Here is a 13,719-nt window from a genome sequence, read left to right on the forward strand (position 1 = left end):
CAAAGGCACTAACCATAAGAGACAGCATTGTGAAAGCGAACTTCATTACAGTTAGGACTTTCTGTCTTCAAAAGACATCATTAAGAAAGCGAACTGGTCGGGCGCAGTGGCTCACGCGTGTAATCCCAGCACTTTGGGAGGCTGAGGTGGGCGGATCACTTGAGGTAAGGAGTTCGAGACCAGCCTGGGCAACATAGCAAAACCTTGTCTCTACTAATAATATAAAAATTAGCTGGGTGTGATGGTAGGCACCTTTAGTCCCAAGTACTTGGGAGGCTGAGGCAGGAGAATCGCTTGAACTGGGAGGCGAAGGTTGCAGTGAGCCAAGATCGTGCATTGTACTCCAACCTGGGCAACAGAGTGAGACTCCATCTCAACAACGACAACAAGACTGACACAGTGAAGCACTGGCCGCCACATGGACCAGGAATGCTCACAACTTGTGAGAGTAAACATAGGGCCAACCAAATCATGTTGGAAATCTGTTTGGAGCATCTACTAAAGTTACACACACACCTACTCTACGACCCAATAATTCCACTCCTAGGTATTCATCCCAGAAAAGTGAGTGCCGGCCGGGCGCGGTGGCTCAAGCGTGTAATCCCAGCACTTGGGAGGCTGAGGTGGGCGGATCACTTGAGGTAAGGAGTTCGAGACCAGCCTGGGCAACATAGCAAAACCTTGTCTCTACTAATAATATAAAAATTAGCTGGGTGTGATGGTAGGCACCTTTAGTCCCAAGTACTTGGGAGGCTGAGGCAGGAGAATCGCTTGAACTGGGAGGCGAAGGTTGCAGTGAGCCAAGATCGTGCATTGTACTCCAACCTGGGCAACAGAGTGAGACTCCATCTCAACAACGACAACAAGACTGACACAGTGAAGCACTGGCCGCCACATGGACCAGGAATGCTCACAACTTGTGAGAGTAAACATAGGGCCAACCAAATCATGTTGGAAATCTGTTTGGAGCATCTACTAAAGTTACACACACACCTACTCTACGACCCAATAATTCCACTCCTAGGTATTCATCCCAGAAAAGTGAGTGCCGGCCGGGCGCGGTGGCTCAAGCGTGTAATCCCAGCACTTTGGGAGGCCGAGACGGGCGGATCACGAGGTCAGAAGATTGAGACCATCCTGGCTGACACGGTGAAACCCCGTCTCTACTAAAAAATACAAAAAACTAGCCGGGCGAGGGGGCGGGCGCCTGTAGTCCCAGCTACTCGGGAGGCTGAGGCAGGAGAATGGCATAAACCCAGGAGGCAGAGCTTGCAGTGAGCTGAGATTGCGCCACTGCACTCCAGCCTGGGCGACAGAGCGAGACTCCTGTCTCAAAAAAAAAAAAAAAAAAAAAAAAAAAAAAAAGTGAGTGCCTTCCAGCAATGCTCATAGCAGCCTTATTCACAATAGCCCCAAACTGGAAGCAGTCCAAATGCTTATCCACACAAGACTAGGTAAACAGCCTGCAGCGAGGCCAGGTGCTTATCCACACAAGACTAGGTAAACAGCCTGCAGCGAGGCCAGGTGCTTATCCACACAAGACTAGGTATACAGCCTGCCGGGCAGCCAGGAAGCAGAGTGGCAGCAAGCAATGAGCACTGATGATTTGCCGGTGCATGCAGCAGCTGAGGGAAGGAGACCAGACAGGAGCAGCGGTATGCCAGAAGAGTCCATTTACGTGAACTTCAGGGACCAACCGGCAGAACAATCTGGAATAATGGTCACCGACTGGGAAACTTCTGTGGTTAGGAATGCCTTCTGCCTTGATCTGGGTGGAAGTTGTATGAGTGCATCAAACTGTGCACTTAAGATCTACACACGTCCTAGGGTGCAATGCCTCAAGACATACATTTAAGAAAAAAACAAGGCTGCACTCCATGGTGCCTGCCTTCCTGCTGTCCCTTTGCCCTGTGCTGCAGGGCCTGTGTCACAGGTCTAGGTGGGCCCCAGGCCTGGTGCCAGAGGATCTTACCTCAGAGTCAGTGATTTCCTTTGCCTTCCTCTTATCCTCAATGACCTCGTGGAAGCTGAGCTTGTTGAACTCCATCACCAGGCAGAGGTACAGAGAAGAGATCTGCTGGGACAGGAGACCCTTATCCAGGGGATGCCCAGGCCCCCATGCTTCTACAGGCTCGCCTGCTCCAGGGCCTCCCTGCACTCAGCTGCCATCCGCAGTGGTCGTGGGAGCACTGCCCACTGGAGGAGGCTACAAGCCCCTCCTGCCCCACCTTCAGTTTCCTCTCTCTCCTCTCCCCATTCCCAGGCCCCACCCCCACTCCACATTCCATCCCCACCAAGCTACTTGGACTTCCCCGAAAGCTGCACTTGTCCCCTGGCCACTGCACACCTGGACCCCTCTGCCTGGACCACTACCTACCCCCTTCACGGGGATAACTACTCACCCTTTAGGGCTCAGCTCAGATCCATTTCCTCTGAGGAGCCTGCCCTGGCCAGAGCCCCAGCAGACCAGGTCAGGGCCCCCAGTTCTGTGCTCCCTCCCATAGGGAGATGTCCTCTTGGCTTCTCTGCACCCTCCTTGAGAGCATTAGTGGGTGCTCAGAAAAGTCTTTGGGAGTGCATGCTGTGAGGTCCCCTCCCCAAGACCCAGCTGGAGCAGAAGGAGCATGTGAGGGGTCTTTCCTGCTCAGACCCGGGATTGTTCGCCCCAGGTGGGAACGCCAGCGTGGACATCTCATGCAGGCTGGCGCCCGGCAGAAGGCTTCTCGGCCCCTCTTTACCTCCAGCACCCCTTGTGCCTTCTCAGCCTCCCGCTGTCTGCCTCAGACACATTGGAAGTGACTGGAAAGCTCCCGGCTCCTTGTAAAGACAAGAAGTCATCCAGTCTATAGGACCCGGCTGCCGGACCTGAGTCTCCATCCCCCATCAGCTGTTTACTAGCTTTGTGGCCTCGGAGAGCTCCTGAACCAGAGCCCTAGGCCCCATCAGGAGCACAGGGACCGTGCTTCCTGCCCTGCAGCCCTCCTGGCACGTGATGACGGATGTGGTGCTGGTCAGTAAGCTGCACAGGGGCTGCAGGAGGAAGGGGCGCACAGGCCCAGGACAGCACTTGCATCGGGTGGCTGTGGAGACGGGGGTCAACGGGCTCCTTCCATGAAAGTAGAAACTGTGTCATCAGAGGCACAGGCTCACCAGGACAGGCTCTGTGGCTGTGTGCAGAGCCTGGGAGTCAGGCCCACCCCGCCTGGCCCTCTGACTTGGTCACACACTAGCTGGGTCAACTGGAGCAACTTGTTTCTGCTAGCCTCTGTCTCCTCTTCTGTCAAATGGGTTAAGAACCCCTCCTGGCCAGGCGCGGTGCCTCAAGCCTATAATCCCAGCACTTTGGGAGGCTGAGGCGGGTAGATCACTTAAGGTCAGGAGTTCGACACTAGCCTGGCCAATATGGTGAAACTCCGTCTCTACTAAAAATACAAAAATTAGCTGGGCGTCATGGCACACGCCTGTAATCCCAGCTACTTGGGAGGCTGAGGCAAGAGAATCGCTGGAACCTGGGAGGCAGAGGTTGCAGTGAGCCAAGATCATGCCATGGCACTCCAGCCCGGGGGACAAGAGCGAGACTTTGTCTCAAAAAAACAAACAAACAAACAAAGAAACAAACAAAACCCTCCTAATGAGGTTGTTGGGGCTCCTATGAGACTACACATGGAAAGCCCCCAGCATGGTACCTGGCGCCAGTGAGTGTTAAGTCAGGTATGGCCACGTTTAGAGTCAGTGCCATTGCCACACGAGCTATTCTGACGGTGGGGGGTGGGCGTGCTCTGGGCTCACTCAGCTTGGTCCCACAGCCCACCACGCGGCGGCTGAGCCCGTAGATGTCAGCTCTGACCCACCTCCCCATTCCACGTGATGAACAGCTCCCGGTACACAGAGATGTGGGCGTGCCGCAGCTTCAGCAGTGGCATCAGCTGCCAGGATGAGAGTAGAGGAAACGGAGAAGTCAGCGCCTCTTCACGCCTTTCTCAGCTCCGGCTTCTCTGTCACACATCCCAACAAACATGCAAGCCTCGGGCTCCAAGCCGGGCCGGGGAGCGGGCTCAGGGAGGCCGCACGGTGGTTAGGAGCCAGGCAGTCCGATGTGAGTCCTGTCTCCAGCATGTGCTGGCTGTGCTGGGTGACTGGGCCTCATATTGTCATCTGAAAATGGGGGTCCCAGTGGAATCTGCCTCACAGGGATGCCACGGGGACTGAGTGAGCTGTGGCAGGCAGTGCCAGGAAGGTGGGGAGCAGCCACAGCCAGGGCTGGCTGGAGGAGGTGGTGCAGCCGCCGGGAGGTGGGCCCACGGAGAGGTCCCAGTGCCCCCTGCCCTGGTGGAAAGTGCTTTGAAACATGCCCAAACAGGAGCAGACAGGGCTGCCTTAGAGACATGGAGCCAGACAACTGCTTGTGGTGGAAGGTTGGGTGTGAAAGCAGCTGGCCTAGTGGGCCGTGGAATTGAATCGGCAACGTGAAAAGCCATGGCGGCGTGGGGCTCTGGGTGGGCCCCCATGCTCTTTCTTCCCATTTGTTACCGAGTAACCTGGGCCCACCACTGTGCTTCAGTCACACTATACACCGAATAATGTTTGCTGGCCAAGCTGCAGAGCCAGCAATTCCAGAAGACAAACAAGTGACCATGAGATCGGAAGGGACACCTTCAAGCTCATGGGAAATTCAAGAAACACAAAGAAAGGCTACTCAGAGGCTTTGCCAATCAAACCAAAGTGCAGCTGTTATCGCTATTATTGTAAATGACTATGTTACTGCTGGGCAGCTCTGAATGGCAGAATGAAGGATAATTTACATTTGCTTTGTTAAACAATTCTGGTATGGGCGTGGTGGTACATGCCTGTACCCCAGCACTTTGGAGGCCGAGGTGGGAGGATTGCTTGAGCCCAGAAGTTCAAAACTAGCCTGGACAAAATGGTGAGACTCCATTGCTATTAAAGAAAAAAAAAAAAAAAGGGTAAAAGCAAAAGAAAACCCAATTCTGTATTTAAAAAATTTTCTTCTGTAATTAATAATTTTATATTGAAGAAAAAATATTTAAAAAATAGTTACTGGTAGATTAACCTAGGGACCTGGCCAATATTTATTTATTTTTGAGACGAAGTTTTGCTGTGTTGCCCAGGGTGAAATATAATGGTGTGATCTCGGCTCATTGCAACCTCTGCGTCCCAGGTTCAACCGATTCTCCTGCCTCAACCTCTTGAAGCAGCTGGGATTACAGGCACCCACCACCATGCCCAGCTAATTTTTTTGTATTTTTAGTTGAGACGGGGTTTCCCCATGTTGGCTAGGCTGGTCTTGAACTCCTGACCTCAGGTGATCCACCCGCCTCGGCCTCCCAAAGTGCTGGGATTACAAGCGTGAGCCACTGTGCGCAGCCCAATATTTAAACTTTATGTTCTTTGGGAATATATGTTCTAAGTTGTTGGCACCTGCATTTAGCAGTGAGTGTTTGGGGCATGGCCTCCCTTCACGACCTGGGGCTGCTGGCTTCACAGCTGAGGCAAAACTGGTGCTGATGCTCTATCCCTCCCTCTAGACTTTCCTTCACCCAGGCACTCAACAAGAAGGTACAGAACACAGTCCGTGTGTACTCCATTGAGCTCTTCCAGAGGGGAAACCACCCTGAGAGTTACCTCCTCCAGGGCCTGACTGGCGTGATGGTCATCTATGCATTCCACCTGCAAGGGCACAAGAGCATGAGCTTAATAAACATGTAGCAAAGCATCCCCATTATCACCACCATCACCATCACCACCATCATCACCATCATCATACCACCACTGCCACCATTACCATCATCACTCCATCATCACCACCATCACCACTATCACCATCATTGCCATCATCACCGCCATCCACACCATCATTAGCATCATCACCATCACCATCACCACCATCATCACACCACCACCATTACCACCATCACTCCATCACCACGACCATCACCATCATTACCACCATCACCATGACTGCCATCATCACCATCACCACCATCATCACCATCATTACCATCATCACCACCATCACCACCATCATTAGCATCATCACCATCATCACCACCACCACCATTACCATCACTCCATCACCTCCACTGTCACCATTGCCACTATCATCACCATCATAACCATCATCATTACCACCATCATCACTGCCATCACCATCACCACCATCATCACCATCACACCACCACCATTACCACCATCATTACCACCATCACTCCATCACCACCACCATCACCATCATTAACGTCATCATTATCACCATCATCACCACCATCACCATCACTACCATCACCATCATTACCATCATCATCACCATCACCACCATCATCATCACCATCACCACCATCATCATCACCATCACCACCATCATCATCATCACATCACCACCATCACTCCATCACCACCACCATCACCATAATTAACGTCATCATTATCACCATCATCACCACCATCACCATCACTACCATCACCATCATTACCATCATCACCATCACCACCATCATCATCACCATCACCACCATCATCATCACACCACCACCAGTACCACCATCACTCCATCACCATCACCATCACCACTATCATCACCTTCATAACCATCACTACCAAAATCACCATCACCACCATCATCAGCATCATCACACAATCATCACCATCATCAAAATCATTACCATCATCACCACCTTCACCATCATCACACCATCACCACCACCACCACTATCATTACCACCATTATACCATCAACACCACCGTCATCATCACCACTATTATCCCCATCACCATCGCCATCACCAACATCATCACCATCATTACCATCACTATCACACCACCACCACCATCACCATTACACCATCACCATCATCACACCATCAACACCACTGTCACCATCACCACTATCATCACCATCATTACCATCATCACCACCATCATCACCATCATTACCACTATCACCATCATACCACCACCACCACCACCACCACCATCACACCATCACACCATCACCATCATCACATCACCACGACCATCACCAGCACCACTATCACCATCACACAATCACCATGACCACAATGACCACCATCACGACCACCATCACCACCATCATCACCATCATTATCATCACCATCATCATCACCATCTAGCTGCTACCACCATCACCACCACTACCACCATCATTGCCACCGCCATCATCACCACCATCATCATTATTTAGCAGGAGTGACAGGCTCCCACCATTCCTGCCCCCACCATATGGCACAAACGGAAGATATTCCTAAGGCAGAGATCTAAAAATACTTAGAGCAATGAGAACATCTCTGCTCCTGTTGCAAGGATAAGTTTAGGACAGCATAATATAAATTCCAAGAAATCAGTTAAAGGATCCATTTTCAGACCATCTTTAAACAGGAACATCTTGTTCTGGTTGGGGAAGCATCAATTGCACCACTTCATTCCTTACCCACATGGGGAAGGTTGTCTCCATGCATGGAATGTGTGGTGCTCCTCTCTTTCCTGTGCCTTCTCCGGGTGGAGGTGGGGGGGGGGCATGGAAAGGGAAGGGTACCCGGTGGCAAGGGAAGCACAGAGCTTTGAGTCTGCAGCACGCTTGGTGGCACAGGCCCTAGGTGTATACTACCACTGGCTCTAATACCAGATCTTCACCCAGAATGTTGCTCAAAAGACTTATGAATGAAGTACTCTTATAATAGGGTGATTGCAGACCATCATGTAAAGTTAGTGAATTGTTCCCAGATCTATGGAGAGACCTGAGATGCCAGTGGCACTGTCCCATGGAATCCAGGGCAAAGACACTGTGTGAGCCTTCCTGTCTTCCTTTCCTCCTGTCCCAGGGGGCATATGAGGAGGTGAAGTTGGCCAAAACATATAGAAAGGCTTAAAAATGTTACATCGTGGCTGGGCACAGTGGCTCATGCCTGTAATCCCAGCACTTTGGGAGGCCGAGGCGGCCGGATCACCTGAGGTGGGAGTTCGAGACCAGACTGACCAACATGGAGAAGAAACCTTGTCTCTACTAAAAGTACAAAATTAGGCCGGGCGCGGTGGCTCAAGCCTGTCATCCCAGCACTTTGGGAGGCCGAGACGGGCGGATCACGAGGTCAGGAGATCGAGACCATCCTGGCTAACACGGTGAAACCCCGTCTCTACTAAAAAATACAAAAACTAGCCGGGCGAGGTGGCGGGCGCCTGTAGTCCCAGCTACTCGGGAGGCTGAGGCAGGAGAATGGCATAAACCCGGGAGGCAGAGCTTGCAGTGAGCTGAGATCCGGCCACTGCACTCCAGCCTGGGCGACAGAGCGAGACTCCGTCTCAAAACAAACAAACAAACAAACAAACAAACAAAATTAGCCAGGTGTGGTGGCGCATGCCTGTAATCCCAGCTACTCAGGAGGCTGAGGCAGGAGAATCACTTGAACCTGGGAGAAGGAGGTTGCAGTGCGCCGAGATCACGCCATTGCACTCCAGCCTGGACAACAAAAGCGAGACTCTGTCTCAAAAAAAAAAAAAAAGGCTGGCTGTGGTGGCTCATGCCTGTAATCCCAGCACTTTGGGAGGCCAAGGCGGGCAGATCATCTGAGGTCGGGAGTTCGAGACCAGCCTGACCATCCTCTCCATGTTAGTGGAGAAATCCCGTCTACTAAAAATACAAAATTAGCCAGACGTGGTGGCACAGGCTTGTAATCCCAGCCACTCAGGAAGGCTGAGGCAGGAGCATCGCTTGAATCTGGGAGGCAGAGGTTACAGTGAGCCGAGATCACACCACTGCACTCCAGCCTAGGCAACAAGAGCAAAAGTTCATCTCAAAAAAAAAAAAAAAAGTTACATTGTATGACCCAGAAATCTCACTCCTAGGAATTTTTCCAAAGGAAATCATGGATGCCAAAAAAAAAAAAACAACAAAAAAAAAACCCATAATGCTATAAGCATCTTTATCAGAGCTGTTTACACAAAGAGAAAAATTGAGAACAAGCTCAATGCTCAACCCGTGTGATAGGGATGGCTTGGGTCAGCTACAGCACATCAAGCAAGACGGGAGGCCACACAGCTGCCAGAGCCAGGAGAGGAGGAGGCTGTGGGAATGCTTGCAATATAAAAAGCATGCTATCAACTTTAACAATACCGTTCTCCTAAATCCAAAAAAATTTACAAACTCTCAGGAAAAAAAGACTGGAAGAATCCATAAACTCCTACCTACACTCTCCTTCCCCAATTTTTATTTAGAAATAATTGGCTGATATTTTTATTTTTAATTTAATTAATTAATTTAGACAGAGTCTGGCTCTGTCACCCAGGCTGGAGTGCAGTGGCGCAATCTCAACTCACTGCAACCTCCGCCTCCCGGGTTCAAGTGATTCTTCAGCGTCAGCCTCCCAAGTAGCTGGGGTTACAGGCACTCATCACCATGCTCGGCTAATTTTTGTATTTTTAGTAGAGATGGGGTTTCACCATGTTGGCCAGGCTGCTCTCGAACTTCTGACCTCAAGGAATCCACCTGCCTCAGCCTCCCAAAGTGCTGGGATTACAGGGATGAGCCACCATGCCTAGTCACGGCTGCCATTTTTAAAAGCTCCTCAGGCCGGGTGCGGTGGCTCATGCCTGTAATTCCAGCACTTTAGGAGGCCGAGGCGGGCGGATTGCCTGAGCTCAGGAGTTTGAGACCAGCCTGGGCAACACAGTGAAACCCCGTCTCTGCTAAAATACAAACAATTAGCCAGGCGTGGCAGCGTGTGCCTGTGGTCCCAGCTACTTGGGAGGCCGAGGTGGGAGAATTGCTTGAACCTGGGAGGCAGAGGTTGCAGTGAGCTGAGATCGCACCACTGCACTCCAGCCTGGGCGACAGAGCAAGACCCTATCTCCGAAAAAAAAAACACACACACATACAGAAAAAAGCTCCTTAATTGCTCAGAGAGCAGTCAGCCACCCTGCCTCAGTGGCTTGTGAGATAAGGGGGCCAACCCCACAGACAGCCAGTAAGGGAGCAGGGCAGGGGCAAGGACTCCAGGCCCAACCATTCAGGGTGAGGCTGCGGAGCTGCACAGACTGAGGCCTGGCCCGGTAGCGGCTTCTGACAAGGCTCCTCCTGCTGCGCAGCCAGCCCTAAATCTGCTGGGTCCCTGCCACCACCACAGAGAGGAGGGTGTGCCAGGGACTCTTGCAGCAGCTCTCTCACCCTAGTCCCTCTGTTGATCTGGACCTCCCTGTCTCAGACACACAAAGGGCTGTCCTCCTGCAGGCCTACACCTCCCTATGCCCTGCTAGCCCTGGTGAGGAGTGCGGTGGAAGGGCTCAGGGCCTGGTGTGTGACCTTAGCCCTGTGTGACCTTGAGCCAGTCCCCATCCTCTCTGGGCCTGGCTCCCTTTTGGTAAAACTGGTGACCCAGCACTGGGTAGCACGGTGTCCCCCAGTGAGGTGGCCTGAATTCAAATCCTCTGGGAAATTGTGTGACCTTGGCTAGTCTGGTGCTGCCTTGAGCCTCACTGTCTTTGGCTACAAACACAGTCATTGTTTCTGCTTTACAGGGTTGACGGGAGATGAAGTGAGTCGGTGCCTGGCATACAGCACGTGATGTGTAAATGGTAGGAGGTGGTGGTGTTGGAGTAAAAATTAGCATTGCTTCCCCATCAAGGTGACAGAGCTTCACGCACCCCCACGTCTACCCCAACCAGATTTGTCTCTGTGAGTGCTGGCAGCGAGGAATCCAGCTGCCGCACCAGGAAGCTTCTCCAACATGGGAAGAGCTTGTATTGGGGAAAATCACAGCCACAGAGCCACCTGGCGTGGGATGCACAGGCTTGGCCTCTTACCTGCTTTATCACACGCTTGACTTTGGTTTCCATTTCCTCCACCACCAGGTTCACCCCCAAGGCCCCAGGATTCAGCTGGTACAAAACCTACCAGCAAGGAAGAGAGAAGCTTTCAGGAAATGCACACAAATCATCCCTTTCCAGAAGCCCAGCTCCAACTCCTTTTCCAGCCCCGGTAACTCCCCTGTCAGGCTGGCAGAGCAAGTGGCTCCACCCCATCTTGCAATAGAGGAAATGGCCCAAGGAGGGCAAGAAGCCTTTCAGTGGCAGGACTCTGATCTCACCTATTTGGGGCCGATTCTGGAGCTCTTTCTTCTACAACCCTGTATCCCTCCCCCAAACTGCAATGAGGACCAGCTGGGCACTCAAAAGCAAGAACCTCCCAGAGGAAAAGGGCTTATTCACTCTCTGTAGACCCCTATGACCTCAGCTTCCAGCATCCACCTCCAAACTGGCTTCAAACAAGAAAGTAACCAGTCTTGTGGCTGGTACAATCAGGAAGCCATTGTGTGCCTGGCATGGTGCTAAGCACTTCACAGCCACCCTATGCAGTTGACACCATTGCTACCGCTGTGTTTACATTGGGGAAAACTGAGGCACAAGGAGCTAGGTCCTTGCCTGAGGCTATGTCACTAGAAGGCAGGACACTGCCTGGGGTAACTCTGGGGGTCTCACCTTAGAGCCTGTGATTTGAGACAAATTTGCAGAGAGATGGCCACCAAGTCAGAACTCTGTGCAGAGACCAAGTGCTATGGGGCAGGGGGCTGGGCCGGAGATTGCTGGAGGCTAACATGCATCTGAGGATTGGGGGAGGGAGGGCAGGATCCAGAGGAGGAAGCCTGAGCCTAGGGACTCTCAGAGCCTATAAAAGATTCAGGAGTCTGTAATCCAGCCTTGTGAGCAGCCTGCTGGATATTCTAAGCTGGGGTCCCCAACCTAGTCCGTAACCTGTTTAGGAACCAGACTGCACAGCAGGAGGTGAGCAGCAGGCAATGGAGCAAAGCTTCATCTGTATTTACAGCCGCTCCCCATGGCTCGCATTACCACGCAAGCTCCACCTCCTGTCAGCTCAGTAGCAGCGTAAGATTCTCATAGGAGTGTGAACCCTATTGTGAACAGTGCACGTGAGGGATCCAGTTTGCACACTCCTTATGAGAATCAAATGCCTGATGATCTGTCACTGTCTCCTATCATCCCCAGAGAGGATTGCCTAGTTGCAAGAAAACAAGCTCAGGGCTCCCACTGATTCTACATTATGGTGAGTTGTGTAATTATTTAATTATGTATTACAATATAATAATAGAAATGAACTGCACACTAAGTGTAATGTGCTTGAATCATCCCGAAACCATCCTCCCGCCTCCGTCTGTGGAAAAATTGTCTTCTACAAAACTGGTCCCTCGTGCCAAAAAGGTTGGGGACTGCTGGGTTTTTTGTTTTGTTTTGTTATATTTTGTTTCTGAGACAGAGTTTTGCTCTTGTGGCCCAGGCTGGAGTGCAATGGCGCTATCTCGGCTCACCACAACCTCTGCCTCCTGGGTTCAAGCAATTCTCCTGCCTCAGTCACCCGAGTAGCTGGGATTACAGGCATGTGCCACCACGCCCGGCTAATTTTGTATTTTCAGTAGAGACGGGGTTTCTCCATGTTGGTCAGGCTGGTCTCGAACTCCCAACCTCAGGTGATCCGCCCGCCATGGCCTCCCAAAGTGCTGGGATTACAGGTGTGACCCACCAAGCCTGGCCGGGGACTGCTGTTCTAAGCCACAAGGGGCTGAGGGCAGAGCTGGTGTGAGAGCCTTCAGGCTCAGGCAGCAAATTAAACAGTAAAATGGACCCGTATCTTGGATCAAGTCTATTTTTTTTTCCAAAAGCAGGTATATTCCTGAAAGATCTATTTTTTTTTCTCTGAAAACTAACTTTATTTTAAAAATTATCTGGCCACCAGAAGCTCATCTGTGTCACCGCTGGCAACGCCCTATAGTCCTCTCACACAAAGACAATTCTTCCCAAGTGACAAAAATCTAATCCGCAAACTGTTTCCAAGCAAATACGTTTTTCACAAATGCTGAATCTAACATTTAATAAAGTTTACATATCATGTATAGAGCATTTAATTAAACATTCACTTTTCTTTTGCAGCTTTCCTTTTGTGTTTTGTAAATTTTTTAGGTCTCAAATACTTTCAAAGACCCACGCTGCAGGGGTGTTTTTAGGGGACTGGGGGCTCCAATTACGTACTCGGGATGTTTCCGGGGGTCCTGCCTCGGTGGACCCAAGCGCCCAGACCCCGGGCACAAAGGATAGAGGAGCTGCCCCACGCCCTCAAATACTCAGCCAGGGCTGGAGAATCCTTAGTCAATTCACAAAGGGGGAAACTGAGTGGCAAAGGGCACCCAGAAGGTCACCGTTGGAGGCCCCCCGGGTTCAACCTAGGAGCTGGAGACCAACACTGACTAGGGCGCGGGTCCCTCGCCGCCCTCGGTCGGAACCGCCGGCCGCAGCACCAGGGTTGGCGACCGTTACCCCATGGAGCCCCCGCCTCCCCGCAGGGAACACTCGGCACCTGGTACTTGTCCATGGGCTCTCCGGGGTACCCTGGGCCTCGCTCCCCCTCCGTGGGGCGCCTGCCATCGGACTCTGGTCCAAGCATGTTCAGTAGCTACCGCGTACGGGCGAGCGTCCACCCCTGGCCCCACCCCGTGTGGGTCATTGGGACCCGCGAGACCCTCCCCGCCCGAACGGCGTCCTCGAGGCATCCAAACGTCCCTCCCGGGCGCTGGCCCCAGACCCCCAGGCCTGTCCCCTTAAAGGTGACGCGTTCCGCCGGGCTGGGAGGTGCCGCAGGGCCTGCGCGCGGTGGGCGGGGCCTCCAGCGTGAGAGGCGTGGCG

General features: G+C 52.1%; 1 protein-coding gene across 9 annotated transcripts in view; it reads right to left on the reverse strand.

Moving 5' to 3' along the window:
* Positions 1-13,706, reverse strand: part of STKLD1 (serine/threonine kinase like domain containing 1) — a 31,299-nt gene extending 17,593 nt beyond the window's left edge. For 5 of the 9 annotated variants that reach the window (XM_033238674.1, XM_033238678.1, XM_033238681.1 and 2 more), the window contains exons 1-5: positions 13,394-13,690; positions 10,831-10,917; positions 5,644-5,688; positions 3,852-3,926; positions 1,973-2,077 (exon numbers count right to left, since the gene is read on the reverse strand). In XM_033238674.1, coding sequence (XP_033094565.1) covers positions 1,973-2,077; positions 3,852-3,926; positions 5,644-5,688; positions 10,831-10,917; positions 13,394-13,480 — 399 coding nt within the window. In that variant the 5' untranslated portion in view covers positions 13,481-13,690. Of the gene's footprint in view, positions 1-1,972; positions 2,078-3,851; positions 3,927-5,643; positions 5,689-10,830; positions 10,918-13,393 lie in introns of all 9 variants that reach the window. The other 4 variants (XM_033238679.1, XM_033238673.1, XM_033238677.1 and 1 more) reach the window with 3 other exon arrangements.
* Between the last annotated feature and the right edge of the window lie 13 nt (positions 13,707-13,719).

This window comes from Trachypithecus francoisi, unplaced genomic scaffold (assembly GCF_009764315.1).
Source record: "Trachypithecus francoisi isolate TF-2019V2 unplaced genomic scaffold, Tfra_2.0 Lachesis_group16, whole genome shotgun sequence".
NCBI lineage: Eukaryota > Metazoa > Chordata > Mammalia > Primates > Cercopithecidae > Trachypithecus > Trachypithecus francoisi.